This window comes from Ovis canadensis, chromosome 5 (genome assembly GCF_042477335.2).
Source record: "Ovis canadensis isolate MfBH-ARS-UI-01 breed Bighorn chromosome 5, ARS-UI_OviCan_v2, whole genome shotgun sequence".
Taxonomy (NCBI): Eukaryota; Metazoa; Chordata; class Mammalia; order Artiodactyla; family Bovidae; genus Ovis; species Ovis canadensis.
Window position 1 is genome coordinate 64496462 of NC_091249.1, and position 13741 is coordinate 64510202.

General features: G+C 44.3%; 2 protein-coding genes across 3 annotated transcripts; both read left to right on the plus strand.

The window, feature by feature from the left end:
* The first annotated feature begins 1 nt into the window (after position 1).
* LOC138441372 (histidine--tRNA ligase, mitochondrial) lies at positions 2–7188 on the plus strand. Of its 2 annotated transcripts, XM_069592261.1 has the most exons (13): positions 2–327; positions 1711–1782; positions 2168–2287; positions 2409–2504; positions 3323–3448; positions 3551–3658; positions 3920–4018; positions 4308–4401; positions 4871–4998; positions 5091–5333; positions 5489–5605; positions 5828–5974; positions 6390–7188. In XM_069592261.1, the coding sequence occupies exons 1-13, from the start codon at positions 220–222 to the stop codon at positions 6447–6449; spliced, it is 1518 nt and encodes a 505-aa protein (XP_069448362.1). In that variant the 5' UTR covers positions 2–219; the 3' UTR covers positions 6450–7188. The 2 variants fall into 2 exon arrangements, with proteins under 2 accessions (XP_069448362.1, XP_069448363.1); XM_069592262.1 differs by lacking the exons at positions 2409–2504; positions 3323–3448 and having other exon boundaries at positions 31–327.
* Positions 7189–7567: 379 nt separating this feature from the next.
* Positions 7568–13508, plus strand: ZMAT2 (zinc finger matrin-type 2). Its single transcript, XM_069592272.1, has 6 exons — positions 7568–8144; positions 8478–8571; positions 9516–9639; positions 10839–10912; positions 11345–11490; positions 12478–13508. The coding sequence occupies exons 1-6, from the start codon at positions 8127–8129 to the stop codon at positions 12619–12621; spliced, it is 600 nt and encodes a 199-aa protein (XP_069448373.1). The 5' UTR covers positions 7568–8126; the 3' UTR covers positions 12622–13508.
* The last annotated feature ends 233 nt before the right edge of the window (positions 13509–13741 follow it).

Here is a 13741-nt window from a genome sequence, read left to right on the forward strand (position 1 = left end):
AAAAAATTACTTCCGGCTCCTACCGGAAGTGCGGGGGCCGGGCGGGAGCCGGGGAAGAGTGGAGCTAGTGTGCTAGGTTTGAGAAGAGTAGAAACACTTATCTCATCTTTGGTGCTCGGCTTCGCCTCCACAGTGTCCTGTAACCCTTCATGGGGTCCTGTCTGCCTCATTCTTAGGTTCTTTGCCTCTTGTTCCGGAAATCCTGCTTCCTGCCGCAAGATGCCCCAGCTCGGACTCCTGCATGGGAGAGCCTGGACTGTGTTCCTTGGCCAGCTCCGGCGGCCGCCCGGTGCTGTGTGCATCAGGGCAGTCCGTTCTCACAGTCAGGTGAGCCAGACTGAGGTAGCTCTGGTCTGTCGGGGCAGGATCTCCAGGTCTGAAAGCATGGACTTTAAGCCTGTACTCCAGCCGTATTACAGTCGGTATTTAGTGAGTGCCCTCCATGTACCAACACAGAGCTAAGGCCTTTAGGATGCTTTATTATTTAATCATCAAAGCAATCTTGAGAGGTTGGGGTTATATTTCCATTTTATAGATGAGGAAGCGGAGGCTGCAAGGTTAAATGACTTGTGTGGCTGCGTAGTAAGGGAGCGTTTTAGTACAGGTCCACAATCCCTTATCTGAACCTTTTGGGTTCAAGCACATTAAAAAAAATTTTTAAGCAAAGAATGTGATCATTCCCACTAACGACCATAAGTAGGATGAGTTCAGGTTAGAATTTACCTCAAAATGAATCTCCCTCATCCCAGTTTGTAGTTTTCAAAGATTATGGATTCTTAGGAGGGGCTGTGGGCTTCACTGCCCTGACTTGGAGGATAGAATCAGCCAAAGTATGAACTACACCCTCTATATTTCTGGAAGGGTGTACAGTCTGCTGGTAATAAAATCACAGATTCTGTTTTACCTTGGGAAAGACACGGATGACTTCCTAGTACATGCTTTGTGTTATCATGACCAACAGGGTGCATATCTTTTGTTATTTGCAGTCACAGCATCCTACTAATCTTTTTTTTTTTAATCCATTCCTGTTTGTTCCACAGGCATTGTTCTCTGTTCTTGGAAGAAAAAGAATGGGCTGTTCTTGGGCTGGTTCTCTTCTGTCTTCAAGTTATTTTTTCCCTATCTCTAAGCCTAATGACCATTGCTGTCTTATTAACAATTTTTATTTTTTGCTCTTTGAGTGGAAACTGAGAACTGGAGATCATACTAGCCCCTACTCCTAGATGGTCAGTGGTGGTAGTCTTGGGTTTCTTTGTGCCTTCATTGTTTTTGGGTGGTTAAACTTTTCCATATATTTGAAAACTCCAAATATGGTGGTTGTATGTGCAGGAAGCTTGTATGGTAAACACCTGATCTTCTATGTATTGTATATACAGCTGGGTTTTTGGAAGTGCGCTGAGATTAGGATAGATAGCATAGTGTTCAGAGTTCCTATTGCTCAGGGCCAAAAGTATTTGCAGGTTGGTGGTGCACAGGGCCACAGATACCACAGTCCTGGCCAGTATTTGGCTGCGCTAAGTCTTAGTTGCAGCATGCAAAATCTTTTAGTTGTGGCATGGGAACTCCCAGTTGCAGCATGTGGGATCCAGAGGACCAGGGATCAAACCCAGCCCCCCTGCATTGGGAGTGTGGAGCCTTAGCTGCTGGACCACCAAGGAAGTTCCTCTGGCCAGTATGAGAGGAACTGTATCTCACATTTTTTTCTGCCAGGTTGCAGAGGCACTGTTTGCATCCCAACTGAAACCTCAAGAGAAGTCAAATTTTATTATCAAGACCCCAAAGGTAATACCCTGTACCCCACCCTGTCCACTAAAATGCCTTAGAGTTCTGCTCTCTGCTTCCCTTCCCAACCACTTTTAATGTTTTTATTTGTTTTGGCCATACTCTGTGTCTTACAGTGCAGGATTTTAGTTTCCTGACCAGGGATTGAACCCATATCCTAAACACAGAGTCCTAACCACTAGACCCTCAGGGAATTCCCTACTTTTAACATTTTTTTAAACTAATTTTTAAAAAGTCTTTACTATTCTGGAGGTACTGGGTGGGGCTCATAGTCATCTGATCTCAAAGTGATTTCAACTCCACACCTTAGATTGTAGATATAGTTTAACTCTTTGTCTTAAATGGACTTGATTTTGTTTTTACTCTGGCTTCTTTTGATTTCTAGGGTACCAGAGATCTTAGTCCCCAGCAGATGGTGGTGAGGGAGAAAATTCTTAATGTGGTTGTTAGCTGCTTTAAACGTCATGGAGCAAAGGGGTTGGATACCCCGGCATTTGAACTAAAGGTAAGAGGAGAAAAAAGTACAGGAACCCCATTTCTTCACCTGCCTTATTTCCTAAAGGGCTTCTAGCCTATGTTCTGGAGTTTTCCTTTTAACCATGGCACTTTCTGTTTGACCTCTGTAGGAAATACTTACTGAGAAGTATGGAGAGGACTCTGGGCTCATCTATGATCTGAAGGATCAGGGCGGAGAGCTGTTGTCATTGCGCTATGACCTTACTGTATCCTGAGTTCTGGAGGCTTCCCTCTTTCAAACCCAGAGGGCGACTCTGGCTAACCGAGAAAGAGTGGCTCTGGGACCCTATAGTCTTATTGGCAGCAGTCTTTACTTCTAGTTTCTTCCAGAAGGCAATTCTGCCAGCACAGCCTGTCCTAGTGCCTTGTCATTTAAAGTTTATAGTGTGTTAGGTGACCTTCCCTGGTGGTTCAGTGGTAAGACTCATGCATGGGGTGCAGGTTCGATCCCTGGTTGGGGAACTGAGATTCCCCCATGCCATGCAGTGCAGCCAAAAAAAAAAAAGTATGTCAGCATCCCTGGGGGAAGCTTGCCGAAATATAAATTCTTGACCTCTAGCTGCTGATGTTCTTAATTCTGTAGCTGGAGTGGGAGTTAGCAATCTGCATTTTAAACAGGTACTTGGTAATTAGGATGTAGGTGGTCCTTGAGCATTTGAAGAAAAATTGACCTAGAAATTGTAGACAAATCCAGGTTCTGAAGCCTGACTCTTCCAAGACAGTCAAGAATTGATCTGAGTAGGAGGGAATGCCCAGACTTGAAGTTCTTGGGTCATTTCTATCTCTGTTTCCACTGCTTTTTACAGAACTTAGAGTCTTGCTAGCTGAAATTCCTTCGTCTGACACTATTTAACATATATTGATTGCTAAGCCATGGGTATAGTGAGAAAGGAGACAAAGAAGGCCCTTGTTCTAATTCTGGTGGGTGAGATCTGATTGATAGAGCCCCAGTCCTCCCTAATGTCCTTCCACTGGGCCTAAACTTTGGATGCAGTATCGTTCTTCCTTAACCTATTTATGTGAGGTCCCTTTTGCTCGTTATCTGGCCATGAATAAAGTGAAGAAGATGAAACGCTATCATGTTGGAAAAGTGTGGCGGCGGGAGAGCCCAACCATAGTCCAAGGCCGCTACCGGGAGTTCTACCAGTGTGTAAGAGACCTGATGGAGGCAGCATGGTTTGATAGTTCTGGGGACCACAACCGGGGAACTGGCTGCTCAGTAATTTTTTTCCCATCTTTTTTTTTGCTGCAGGATTTTGACATTGCTGGTCAATTTGACCCTATGATCCCTGATGCAGAATGTTTGAAGATCATGTGTGAAATCCTTAGCGAATTGCACTTGGGGGATTTTCTCATTAAGGTGAGGCCGGAGCTGAGGATTGAGAGGCGAAGTCTGTATTTGGCCTAATGCTGTCTCAACTGTCTCAAGACATAGGTGACACCAGCCATTGAGCCTATAGCTCTAGGATTTTCTTTGTACAGGTGTTGCATTTAATATCTATATCTGTATAATCATTCTGTGAAACTTCTGTTCCTTTTGAGTCAGGAGAGTTGAGACTGCCATTGTTTTGATGGAGAGGTCATTGACAAGGCATTTGGGTTGCTTCCATTGAGTTCACAGGTCAATGACCGGCGGATTTTGGATGGGATATTTGCTGTCTGTGGTGTTCCTGAAAGCAAGTTCCATGCCATTTGCTCTTCGGTAGACAAACTAGACAAGGTAACGAAGAAGACATGCTTCAGTAGACCCTGTCTTCAAACCTATACCCTTAGAGGAGATTGTGGCCAGAAGTGAGTTATTTCTGGGAGGAATGTAAGGAGACATTTGAAACAAGACCTGAATTTTGCTGTGCAGTGGAGATTATGGCTAGATTTCCTAAGCTGCCTCTAACTGTGCTGAGTATAGTGTTAGCTACTTGTGACATACATAATGAATGAAACAAGATGTCCTTTTCCATTTAGAGAAAGAGGGATCTTGGGGCTAGCCTAATGTTTTGATGTTTGTGCAGATATCTTGGAAAGATGTGAGACATGAGATGGTGGTAAAGAAAGGCCTGGCTCCTGAAGTGGCTGATCGAATTGGGGATTATGTCCAATGTCATGGTAAGAACCAGTGTTTTTTATTTTAGAGGTACGTGATAGACCCAGAGTAAGGGTGATCCGTTTATAACTTCTGCCTCTGAAACAGCTCCTTTCCATAAATGTGCTAAGTTCCAGAGCCTGGTTTGAATTTAATAACCTTTTTACTTACTGTCCTGGAGAAGGAAATGGCAACCCACTCCAGTATTCTTGCCTAGAGAATCCCATGGACGGAGGAGCTTGGTGGGCTACAGTCCACGGGTCGCAAAGAGTCGGACACGACTGAGTGACTTTACTTTACTTACTGTAACTAGTTATGTCTTCAGATGTCAAAAATGGAGGTAGATGAGGGAAATCTGGTCGGATGTGATCAAAATCTTTTATTTTTATTTTTTAAAAATGAGGACTTGTTGGAGCACGTTAGGGTTAAATTTGAATGAAACACATCTGGGTGTATAGCACAGACCTTATTTCTCCCCACATGTTTCCCCAGGTGGGATATCCTTGGTGGAGCAAATGTTCCAGGATCCCAGACTATCCCAGAACAAGCAGGCCCTAGAGGGGTTGGGAGACCTGAAGCTGCTGTTTGAATACTTGACTGTATTTGGAGTTGCTGAGAAGGTTAGCTGAGTAGGGAGTTGACCTCTTGCTGTGTCTAGGGCTCTCAGGGTCCTGAGTCTTTTGTGACATTGACTATAACTTTGTCTCTGCAGGTCTCCTTTGACCTGAGCTTGGCTCGAGGCCTGGACTACTATACAGGAGTGATCTATGAAGCAGTGCTGCTACAGACCCCAGTGCATGCTGAGGAGGAGCCACTGAATGTGGGCAGCGTGGCTGCTGGTGGTCGCTATGATGGGCTGGTGGGCATGTTTGACCCCAGAGGCCACAAGGTGCCGTGTGTGGGGCTCAGCATTGGGGTAGAGCGAATCTTCTCCATCATGGAGCAGAGGATGAAGGTAGGTCCTTGGTAGGGTTAGAGTGGGGCTGCATACCTTAAAAACTCGTTTCTGGAGGTGCAGTTGGACTGTTTTTTGATGATTATTTTTGTTTTTTTGAAATATTGGTGCAAAAGAAGTTTTTATTAGTTTACTTTCTCTCTCTCTTTTACTAGACTTTTGGTGAGAAGATACGGACCACAGAGACCCAAGTGTTTGTGGCCACACCACAGAAGTACTTTCTTCAAGAACGGTTGAAGCTAATTGCAGAGCTTTGGGATGCTGGGATCAAGGTATAAAGGAGCTAAAATCCACACCATCTAGGTAGAATTCGTGCACCAGGCCCACTTCTAGCTTATACCTAGGGTGGAACTCAAGACCTTTCTAGTCTTCACTGGAGGATCTTCTTAGGGTACAAGTAGGCTAGCTACTAACTTTTTAGATATGTTTGCTCCTGGGATTTCAGTGGTATACTTAACTTCTAAATTCCCTATTCTTAACTTCACCCTTTTTAGGCAGAGCTGATGTATAAGAACAACCCTAAACTACTACCCCAACTGCAGTACTGTGAGAACATGGGAATTCCACTGGTGGTCATCATTGGTGAGCAAGAACTGAAGGAAGGGGTCATCAAGCTCCGTTCAGTGCCCAGCAGGGAGGAGGTGAGTCAGGCCAGCCAGAAATAGAAGGGACCAAGTGTTTCTACCTTTCTTAGATTCTTTGAGAAATATGTATATTTTAGCTGTGGAAGTATCTCCAGGGTTAATAGTGATAGGGGTGAATGAGGCTCCATCCTGGGAAACCATTATAGCTGATGATTGGCTGGATGGGCAGAAGGACAAGTGAAATCTTCATGGGTATTTCAAGATTAATCAACAAACAGACATAGATTAGGTGTTTGAATCACTTTAGTCTTGAGGGGGAACATTCTCCAGGTCAGGTTGAAGCACATACTCCTCCCTACTGGTTGCCCAAGTAGTGGGAGCAGTTGGAGAGTTAAATGAATCCAGAAGAATAGAGGCTAAGAAACTAGTATCACTCTCTAGTTTGTCATGTGAGGGTTCTCTTATGTTTCAGGTGGCCATTAAACGGGAAAATCTAGTGGCTGAAGTTCAGAAACGACTGTCTGAGTCTTGATCATTACTTGAATGCCATCTGCTGATCTTTGTAGAAAAGGTTTCACCTAGGACTGACTTCCTAATGGACTTCACACCTGCTGGCCAGAATGGATGACAAGTGTGTCTGGATCCTTCATCCTTTCTGCATACAGAACTGTAGAACGCCCTGAGGACTCCTAGGCTAGTGTGAGCAGCTATGCCTGGGCACAGATGGCTGGTATGTGAAAGAGATACGCTCTAACTGCCAAGGCAGATGGCAGATTTGAAATGCCATTGAACGCTACCAACAATGTGCTGAGATGGTTGCTGTCAGCAAGTTTCTTGGAAAGTCACCTCAGATTGAGAGGATTCTGAACCATTGAGATCAAAAGTCAAATATTTAGCCTTCCACTATGGCTTCTGGAAAGTTTGTCCAAAACCTAGTCATGGGCTGTTCAGGGAGTTTTGGGGAGACAGCAAGGACGGGAAATGACTTCTTTCTGTTTTGTTTGAGAACAGAGATGCTATCCTAAGGGCATTGCACTGCCCATATTGATGTGACATCTCTCTAGCCCATCCACTGTTAATAATAACAGGGTGAGCCTGTTTGTTTAATAATCTTGAATGTTGAACTTAATAGGTGACCTGACAAGATGGAGATATGTTTTTGGGGCCCATTACCTGTGCTGGAATCACTTCTCTGACTTCTGTGTCCTGCCATGGAGGTAGCTGTTCTTGAAGTGGTTGTATAATATATTAAATAAAATTTTAATGGAGTAGTTTGAGTAATTGTTATCAAGGGGTTGGTTTGCGTAGGCCATGGAAAACCCTAGAGTGTACACGGGAGGATTCTGTGAACTAGGAGTTATCTCCCTGGGGTGATGTTTCTGTATTGAGTGAAGGAAGTGACCACAGTTCCCTCTTCCCCCAACTTAGAGATAAAGTCACACCACTGAATCAGTGTATAGTGAGACATCTGCTAGAGTTCTTCACGGGAGTGTTGTTGATACCCAACTTCCCAAGTCCGATCATGTTGTTTAAACTGTGCCCTGTGGAGTTGGTGATGGAGAGGGAAGCCTGGCGTGCTGCGATTCATGGGGTCGCAAAGAGTCGGACACGACTGAGCGACTGAACTGAACTGAAACTGATGGATTGAATGACCCTAATGTACTCAGCTGGAGGAAAAATGAGTGAACCAAAGGGTGGTAGCATTGCTTCAAGATAAAGAGACAAACTGTAAAAAGCGATTTGTATTTGTGTGTTGGGAAGGCTGCAATCTTTTCAGGAAAGTGCTCTGAGCCCGTATTTTTAGTGCTTGCGGTGAATCACTAAAGTGAAGCATTTGAGACCGTATAACAGCGCTTCAGCCTTAAATGTTTGGAAACTCCTGGAATGCACGCAAGTTTATTAGACTAGATCAGAGAGCACTGATCTGAATCTTATTTTCCTCTTGTTAAGATGAGTTGAATCTGCCTGTTTTGAAAGCCAGGACGAAAACGTTTGCGGGCGCCCTTACTTCCGTGTTGCTTCATACTTCCCTTACGCATGCGCCATTTCCTTGGCGCGGAGGCGGGGCTGACAATCCTGTTTTCGAAGCCCTCCAGTTCTTCGCTCGTTTAGAACACGAGACTCTAAGCTGATTGGAGGCAAGCTTGCTTTACGGCTCAAGGCCGCTTTTTACGGCATTTTCCGGCTTCCCATTCACTTCGCAGTGAAGATGGCGTCAGGCAGTGGGGTAGGTGTTGTGTGTGAGGAGGCTTGGAGTCGCGGGTAGAGGGTGGCTTCTCGGCGTTGAATATTCCACACCCAACTGGCTTCCCGACGCCTCTTCGCAACATAATGGCTCCAGTTCAAGAGCTCCCCAGTGAGGCTCTCGCGCAGGGTCTGTGGAATCGGGGAGGGCTCGGGTTGGGGTCCTGAGGTAACCTTAGCCTCCTGGTGGTGTCCGGAGAGGCTTCACTCTCTTCAGGTCCTGGGCCGCCTTGGCAGCGTGGACGCGGTTTCTTCAGTTTTTCCAGGAGTTGGAGACGATTAGCGGCGAATCTTAAGCGCATTTTTCTTCCCCCAGACAAAAAACTTGGACTTTCGCCGAAAGTGGGACAAAGATGAATATGAGAAGCTCGCCGAGAAGAGGCTCACGGAAGAGAGAGAAAAGAAGGATGGTGGGTACTTGCTTAGTTAAGTGCTAACTGTGTTGTAGAGGCGATGCAGTGGTTGGAGAGTGAGTGAGTGGGTGGGGAGTTGAAATGCGCTGTCCTCCATACTTCTGTAATATCTGGCAGAGTATTCCCTCCCTAGTTCTCGATTTCTTCAGATATAAGGTGAAAGCGAGATGGATTGAAGTGCTTTTGAGGTGCTTTCCAGCTCTGTGATTTTCGGGTTCCTTGCCCTGCCTTTGCTTGGCTCATTTAGTACTTTCCTCCGGTACGGAGAAGAGATTGGAATCCTTAGTAGCGACAGGAGGAGGAGTATTTCGCTGCTGTGTGTTAACTACTATTGAAAAGCCTCTTTTTCTCTCAGCAGGAAACATGGTATTATTTAACCTAGCGTCTAGGACTGTTCTCTGTGCGATAGACAGTGTCAGGGAGTTGGTGCTCCTCTTCTAGAGATTCCACTATGTAGAAAAAAATATCTTCCTTTCTCATCTGTTTTCAAACCGTACATTCTTCTGCCTTCTTCCACACCAGGTTACACACTCTAAACCTTTTAGTTTTTATGTAACTTGTATAATAGTGCTTGGCATGCAACAGATTATTTCCCAAATATTGGTCTCCCTTTTAAGAGTAGTCTTGCTGTTCTTTTAAAAGGTTGCTTTTTGTGCAGATTCACAACTCTTGCCTTCAGTTAATTAATGCATTTAAAAAATTGCTTTTAGATTCTTTGGCTTTAAAGTGGAGAAAAGATGTAGAGAGTTAAGAATTGCTTGTCATTTTTTTGTGTTGAGCTTCTCCTTAGCTGCTGCTACAAGTGACTGTTGTGTCCTTTGCTTCATGTTTCACAAAAGAAATGAAAGTAGACCTCTGGATTTTGGACTTTATGCATTTCTTTTCCTTTCTGGTTAAGGAACTCTAATAATGAAGGGACTTCCTTCCCCATTATATTTCAGGAAAACCAGTGCAGCCAGTTAAGCGAGAGCTTCTCCGGCATAGGGACTACAAGGTGGACCTGGAATCCAAACTCGGAAAGACAATTGTCATTACCAAGACTACCCCACAGTCTGAGATGGGAGGGTGAGTGGCTTTTCATCTTTCTCTGCAGCCAGGAAATGTTACGCTCAGTACCTGCCCCCAGAATAACAACCTTGTTTCCTGTAATTCCATCCATTTCCCTCCAGGGTCTCTAGTTAACATGTCTGTAAGAGGGGGTTACTCTGTAGGCTTCTTCATATTAGCACTATATCTACTTCTTAATATTTTAAAAGGGATTATTTGTTCTCCTTCCAAAGGAAGAAATGAAGGAAAGGACTACTCAGGAGATTTCTAGGGGAGAAATTAGGTGCAACTAAAATGGAGCCCAGAAAATGTTGACCATGAATAAAGGGAGTTGAGGTTCAAGACTGGCTACAGAAGTTGTAGTTATGTATTTTCTGGTTGTGCACCTTCCTCCTAGACCCTTACTTTTAGGAAGAAAGGTCTCACAAGAACTCTTCATCTTTTTGCCTAACACTACTACTCTGTCTAGGTGTGTTTTCCAGCAGGAGCATAACACAGATAACAATAAGTGACACTTCTCTGAGCTGCTTCTCTGAGTAAACTCACTGTTAACTTTTCTCTTTGTGTTAGTTATCTATTGCTATTTGTGTTAATACATTAACCCAGTATTAGCAGCATAAAACAAAGAATAGCTCACAATATCTCACATGGGTAAGTAATATGGAAAAGGCTTATCTAAGTAGTTCTGGCTCAGGGTCTCTCACAAAGCTGACATCAGGGTGTCTGCTGGGTCTGCATTCATCCGAGGTGTAAGTGGGGCTGGAGGATCTTTGTCCAAACTGTGTCACGTGACTGTGATTTGGAGGCCTCAGTTCTATGCTGTATGGGCCACTCCATAGTGCTGCTCACAACAAAGCAAGTGGCTTCCCCAGAGTAGGTGATCTACATGAACAGACTAAGCAGAATGCATGTTTTTTTAAAAAAACCTAATCTTGGAAGTGACGTAGCATTACTTTTGATATAATTTATTGATCATATGGACTAACCCTGGTACAAATTGGGAAGGGCCTATATAGGGTAGGAATATAGGTGGCGTCAATGTGGGGGCCATCTTGGAGGCTGGAAGCCACACTCTTCCAAGAGCAAAGGCTTTGTGGAAATGAGAAGTGTCTCCTCTAAAAAGAATTTTTACCTAAATATTATCAGTTTCTTGGCTGAAAACGATAAAATCTTTATAAGCAAATTTGAAGCTAGTGTTGTTTCTTTTTGTTTTCTAGGTACTACTGCAATGTCTGTGACTGTGTGGTGAAAGACTCCATTAACTTCTTGGATCACATTAATGGAAAGAAACGTAAGGCTTGGAGGTAGATTGTGATTGAGGCTGAGATTGAATTTTGGTGATGGGGTAAGGGAGAGGGTAGTTTCTATTGAGCCTCTTTTTTACGTCTAGGGCATTCTCTAGTTCCTTCAGCATAGGCCATTCTTTACTTTATTTAACGTTCCTGGAGTCCATGAGGTGAAAATATGTTTGAGGCTCTCGACAAGTCCAAAACATGGTTTTCTCCTGGGCCCAACTATTGGTGTGCATTTGCTCAGTAAGAGTAGTTGAAAGCTGCTTTATCTTGTTATTGGGGGCTGCTGCCAAGAAGTGTTTTTTAGTCCCAATATTTTTTACTGCATGTTTTATGAGTTTTTGGTTTTGTTTTTAATGTCAGGAAAAGACTTTTTGAGGGACTTAGGAAGTTTTAAGAACCTTACCTTTTTTTCTGTTGACCCTACCCAGATCAGCGAAACCTGGGTATGTCTATGCGTGTGGAACGTTCCACCTTGGATCAAGTGAAGAAACGTTTTGAAGTAAACAAGAAGAAGATGGAAGAGAAGCAGAAGGATTATGATTTTGAGGAACGGATGAAAGAACTCAGAGAAGAGGTAGGCTCTACTATCCTTCTCTCCCTTCTCCTTCAGCTTTAAATTTTATGTTATGAATCATGAGTAGGCTCTTTTCCTCATTCCACTCCCACTCCCAGAGGAGAATTGTGTCTCCTGAACTCCTGTACAGGAAGGGAAACATTTATTGCCCTTGTTTGGGACTCTCATAATCTAAAGGAAATGGCTCTAAACCTGTCCTTTTTTTCTAAACTTTCTGGGCCATACTTTTTTTTTCCCTTTTTACTACCCGAGTTATTAATTAAGTGCACCTAGTCTCCATTCGGAGAAGGCAGTGGCAACCCACTCCATTATTCTTGCCTGGAAAATCCCATGGGTGGAGGAGCCTGATAGGCTGCAGTCCATGGGATCGCTAAGGGTCGGACACAACTAAGCAACTTCACTTTCACACTTCACTTTCATGCATTGGAGAAGGACAAGGCAACCCACTCCAGTGTTCTTGCCTGGAGAATCCCAGGGACAGAGGAGCCTGGTGGGCTGCCGTCTATGGGGTCGCACAGAGTCGGACACGACTGAAGCGACTTAGCAGCAGCAGCAGCAGCAGTCTCCATTAGGCCTGTGGAACCAGGCTGACTGGGTCAGAATTCTGTTTCCTCCACTTACTGGCTGTGAATCTTGGACAAGCTATATAACCTCTCTGTACCTCTGTTTCCTCATATTAGAGATCTTAGTATGTAATATACATGAAGCACTTAGACCATCTCCTGGCTTATACTGTATGCCCTGTGGCTTTTCTCCTATCACCTTGTTGTGAGCTAGAGATGAACTGGGATGTAGGATTAAGAAATGCTTTCCACAGGCTGAAACTTCTCTTTCCTGTCCCTTAGAATCTTTACTGTGGCTTTTCCTCTGCTCTTGAAATTTTACTTGTCTATATTTTTCTTCTAAAGATGGGAAGGACACTCACCTTTCTGTTTCAGCAAGATTTGCTCAGGAGTCTGAACTGATTCTGAGTGATTTCCCCTCTAGGAGGAAAAGGCCAAAGCCTACAAGAAAGAGAAGCAGAAGGAGAAGAAAAGGAGGGCGGAGGAGGACTTGACATTTGAGGAGGATGATGAAATGGCAGCTGTGATGGGCTTTTCTGGCTTTGGTTCCACCAAGAAGAGTTACTGAGGCTTTCTATGCTTGGCTTTTTGCTGGGCCTAACTGTGTGTGTGTGGGCATCATTTTGGGGGAGGTACTGGGGAAAGTTGGTAAGAGTGGCAATGGGGAGGGCTAGAGGGTGGGTGTTTCTGGTTTTCCTCTGCCTTGGGAGAGAGCACAGAATGCAAAGGAACATGCTGTGGCATATTCCGTCAGCCTCAGTACATCACTGGAGACACAGGACCTCTGACCATCTGATTTCCCAATAAAGAAAAACCCCTCTTCTGAGGCTGCTTTCCCGAAACTCCCTTGAATCTTTCCCTCTTCATCTGTCCATCTCTTATCTGAGCATCCTACATTTATCCTGTGTTCTGCCTTTGTTTTAATTTTGACTCAGCCTACAGCAGAAGGGTTCTCTGGGTCCCCAGTTTCCAGTTGACAGTATATCCTTGACTCCCCCTTCCCGTCCCCCAACCTCTCTCCATCTCCCTTGTGGTTCTCTGGCCACCTGTGCATGCATGTGTACTTCTGCCTGGATCTGTGGTATGTGCGGGTGCGTGTGCATGAATCTGTCACATAGAGGGAGCCTGAGCTAGAGCCTCAAGAGCATCGCTGCCTTGGGGCCTGGTGTTCTCAGCTTCTTCAGAGCATGTAACAGGAAATTAAATGGGATGAGTGGTGTGGTTTTCGTTTGGTGAGTTTTTAAACTTTTGTTCTTCATATGTAAAATCTGTTCAGCTTTTCCTATTTGTTTCATTTTATTGAAGATTACTCTGTTTTTGTCTTTCTTGTAAGCAGGCTCTTGGAAGAACCTGTTTGATGCAAAAAAGAAAAAGGAAAAAACCTCATATGGGAGCCCTTGGGTCTCAGAGGCTGTTCAACATGTATAATAAATGACATTGACTGGGCCTATTTCACATTTGGTGGGAACATTCCATATTCTTCCCTGTGTATTGTTTTTTGTTTTTTTCTTCTCCCTGTATTTGAGCCCTGTCACTTTTTTTCTAGATTTCCTTCAAGACGAGTTATAATTCCCTCTGATGGGATCTGTGCCTGGAGGAGTCTAAAAAAACTTTTCCTATTTTTTAGCCTCCTTTGATCTGCTGGTTTTGGAACAGCAGAGCTCAGGGTTGAAAACTTAGTGTTTTCT

Excerpts from the sequence above, each read along its gene's own strand:
- LOC138441372 (XM_069592261.1), top strand. The coding sequence starts at position 220 with ATGCCCCAGCTCGGACTCCTGCATGGGAGAGCCTGGACTGTGTTCCTT. Across the intron at positions 5,606-5,827 it reads TTTGGGATGCTGGGATCAAG|GCAGAGCTGATGTATAAGAA; the intron begins GTATAAAGGAGC and ends CACCCTTTTTAG. Across the intron at positions 5,975-6,389 it reads CAGTGCCCAGCAGGGAGGAG|GTGGCCATTAAACGGGAAAA; the intron begins GTGAGTCAGGCC and ends CTTATGTTTCAG.
- ZMAT2 (XM_069592272.1), top strand. Across the intron at positions 8,572-9,515 it reads AGAGAGAGAAAAGAAGGATG|GAAAACCAGTGCAGCCAGTT; the intron begins GTGGGTACTTGC and ends ATTATATTTCAG. Across the intron at positions 11,491-12,477 it reads TGAAAGAACTCAGAGAAGAG|GAGGAAAAGGCCAAAGCCTA; the intron begins GTAGGCTCTACT and ends TTTCCCCTCTAG.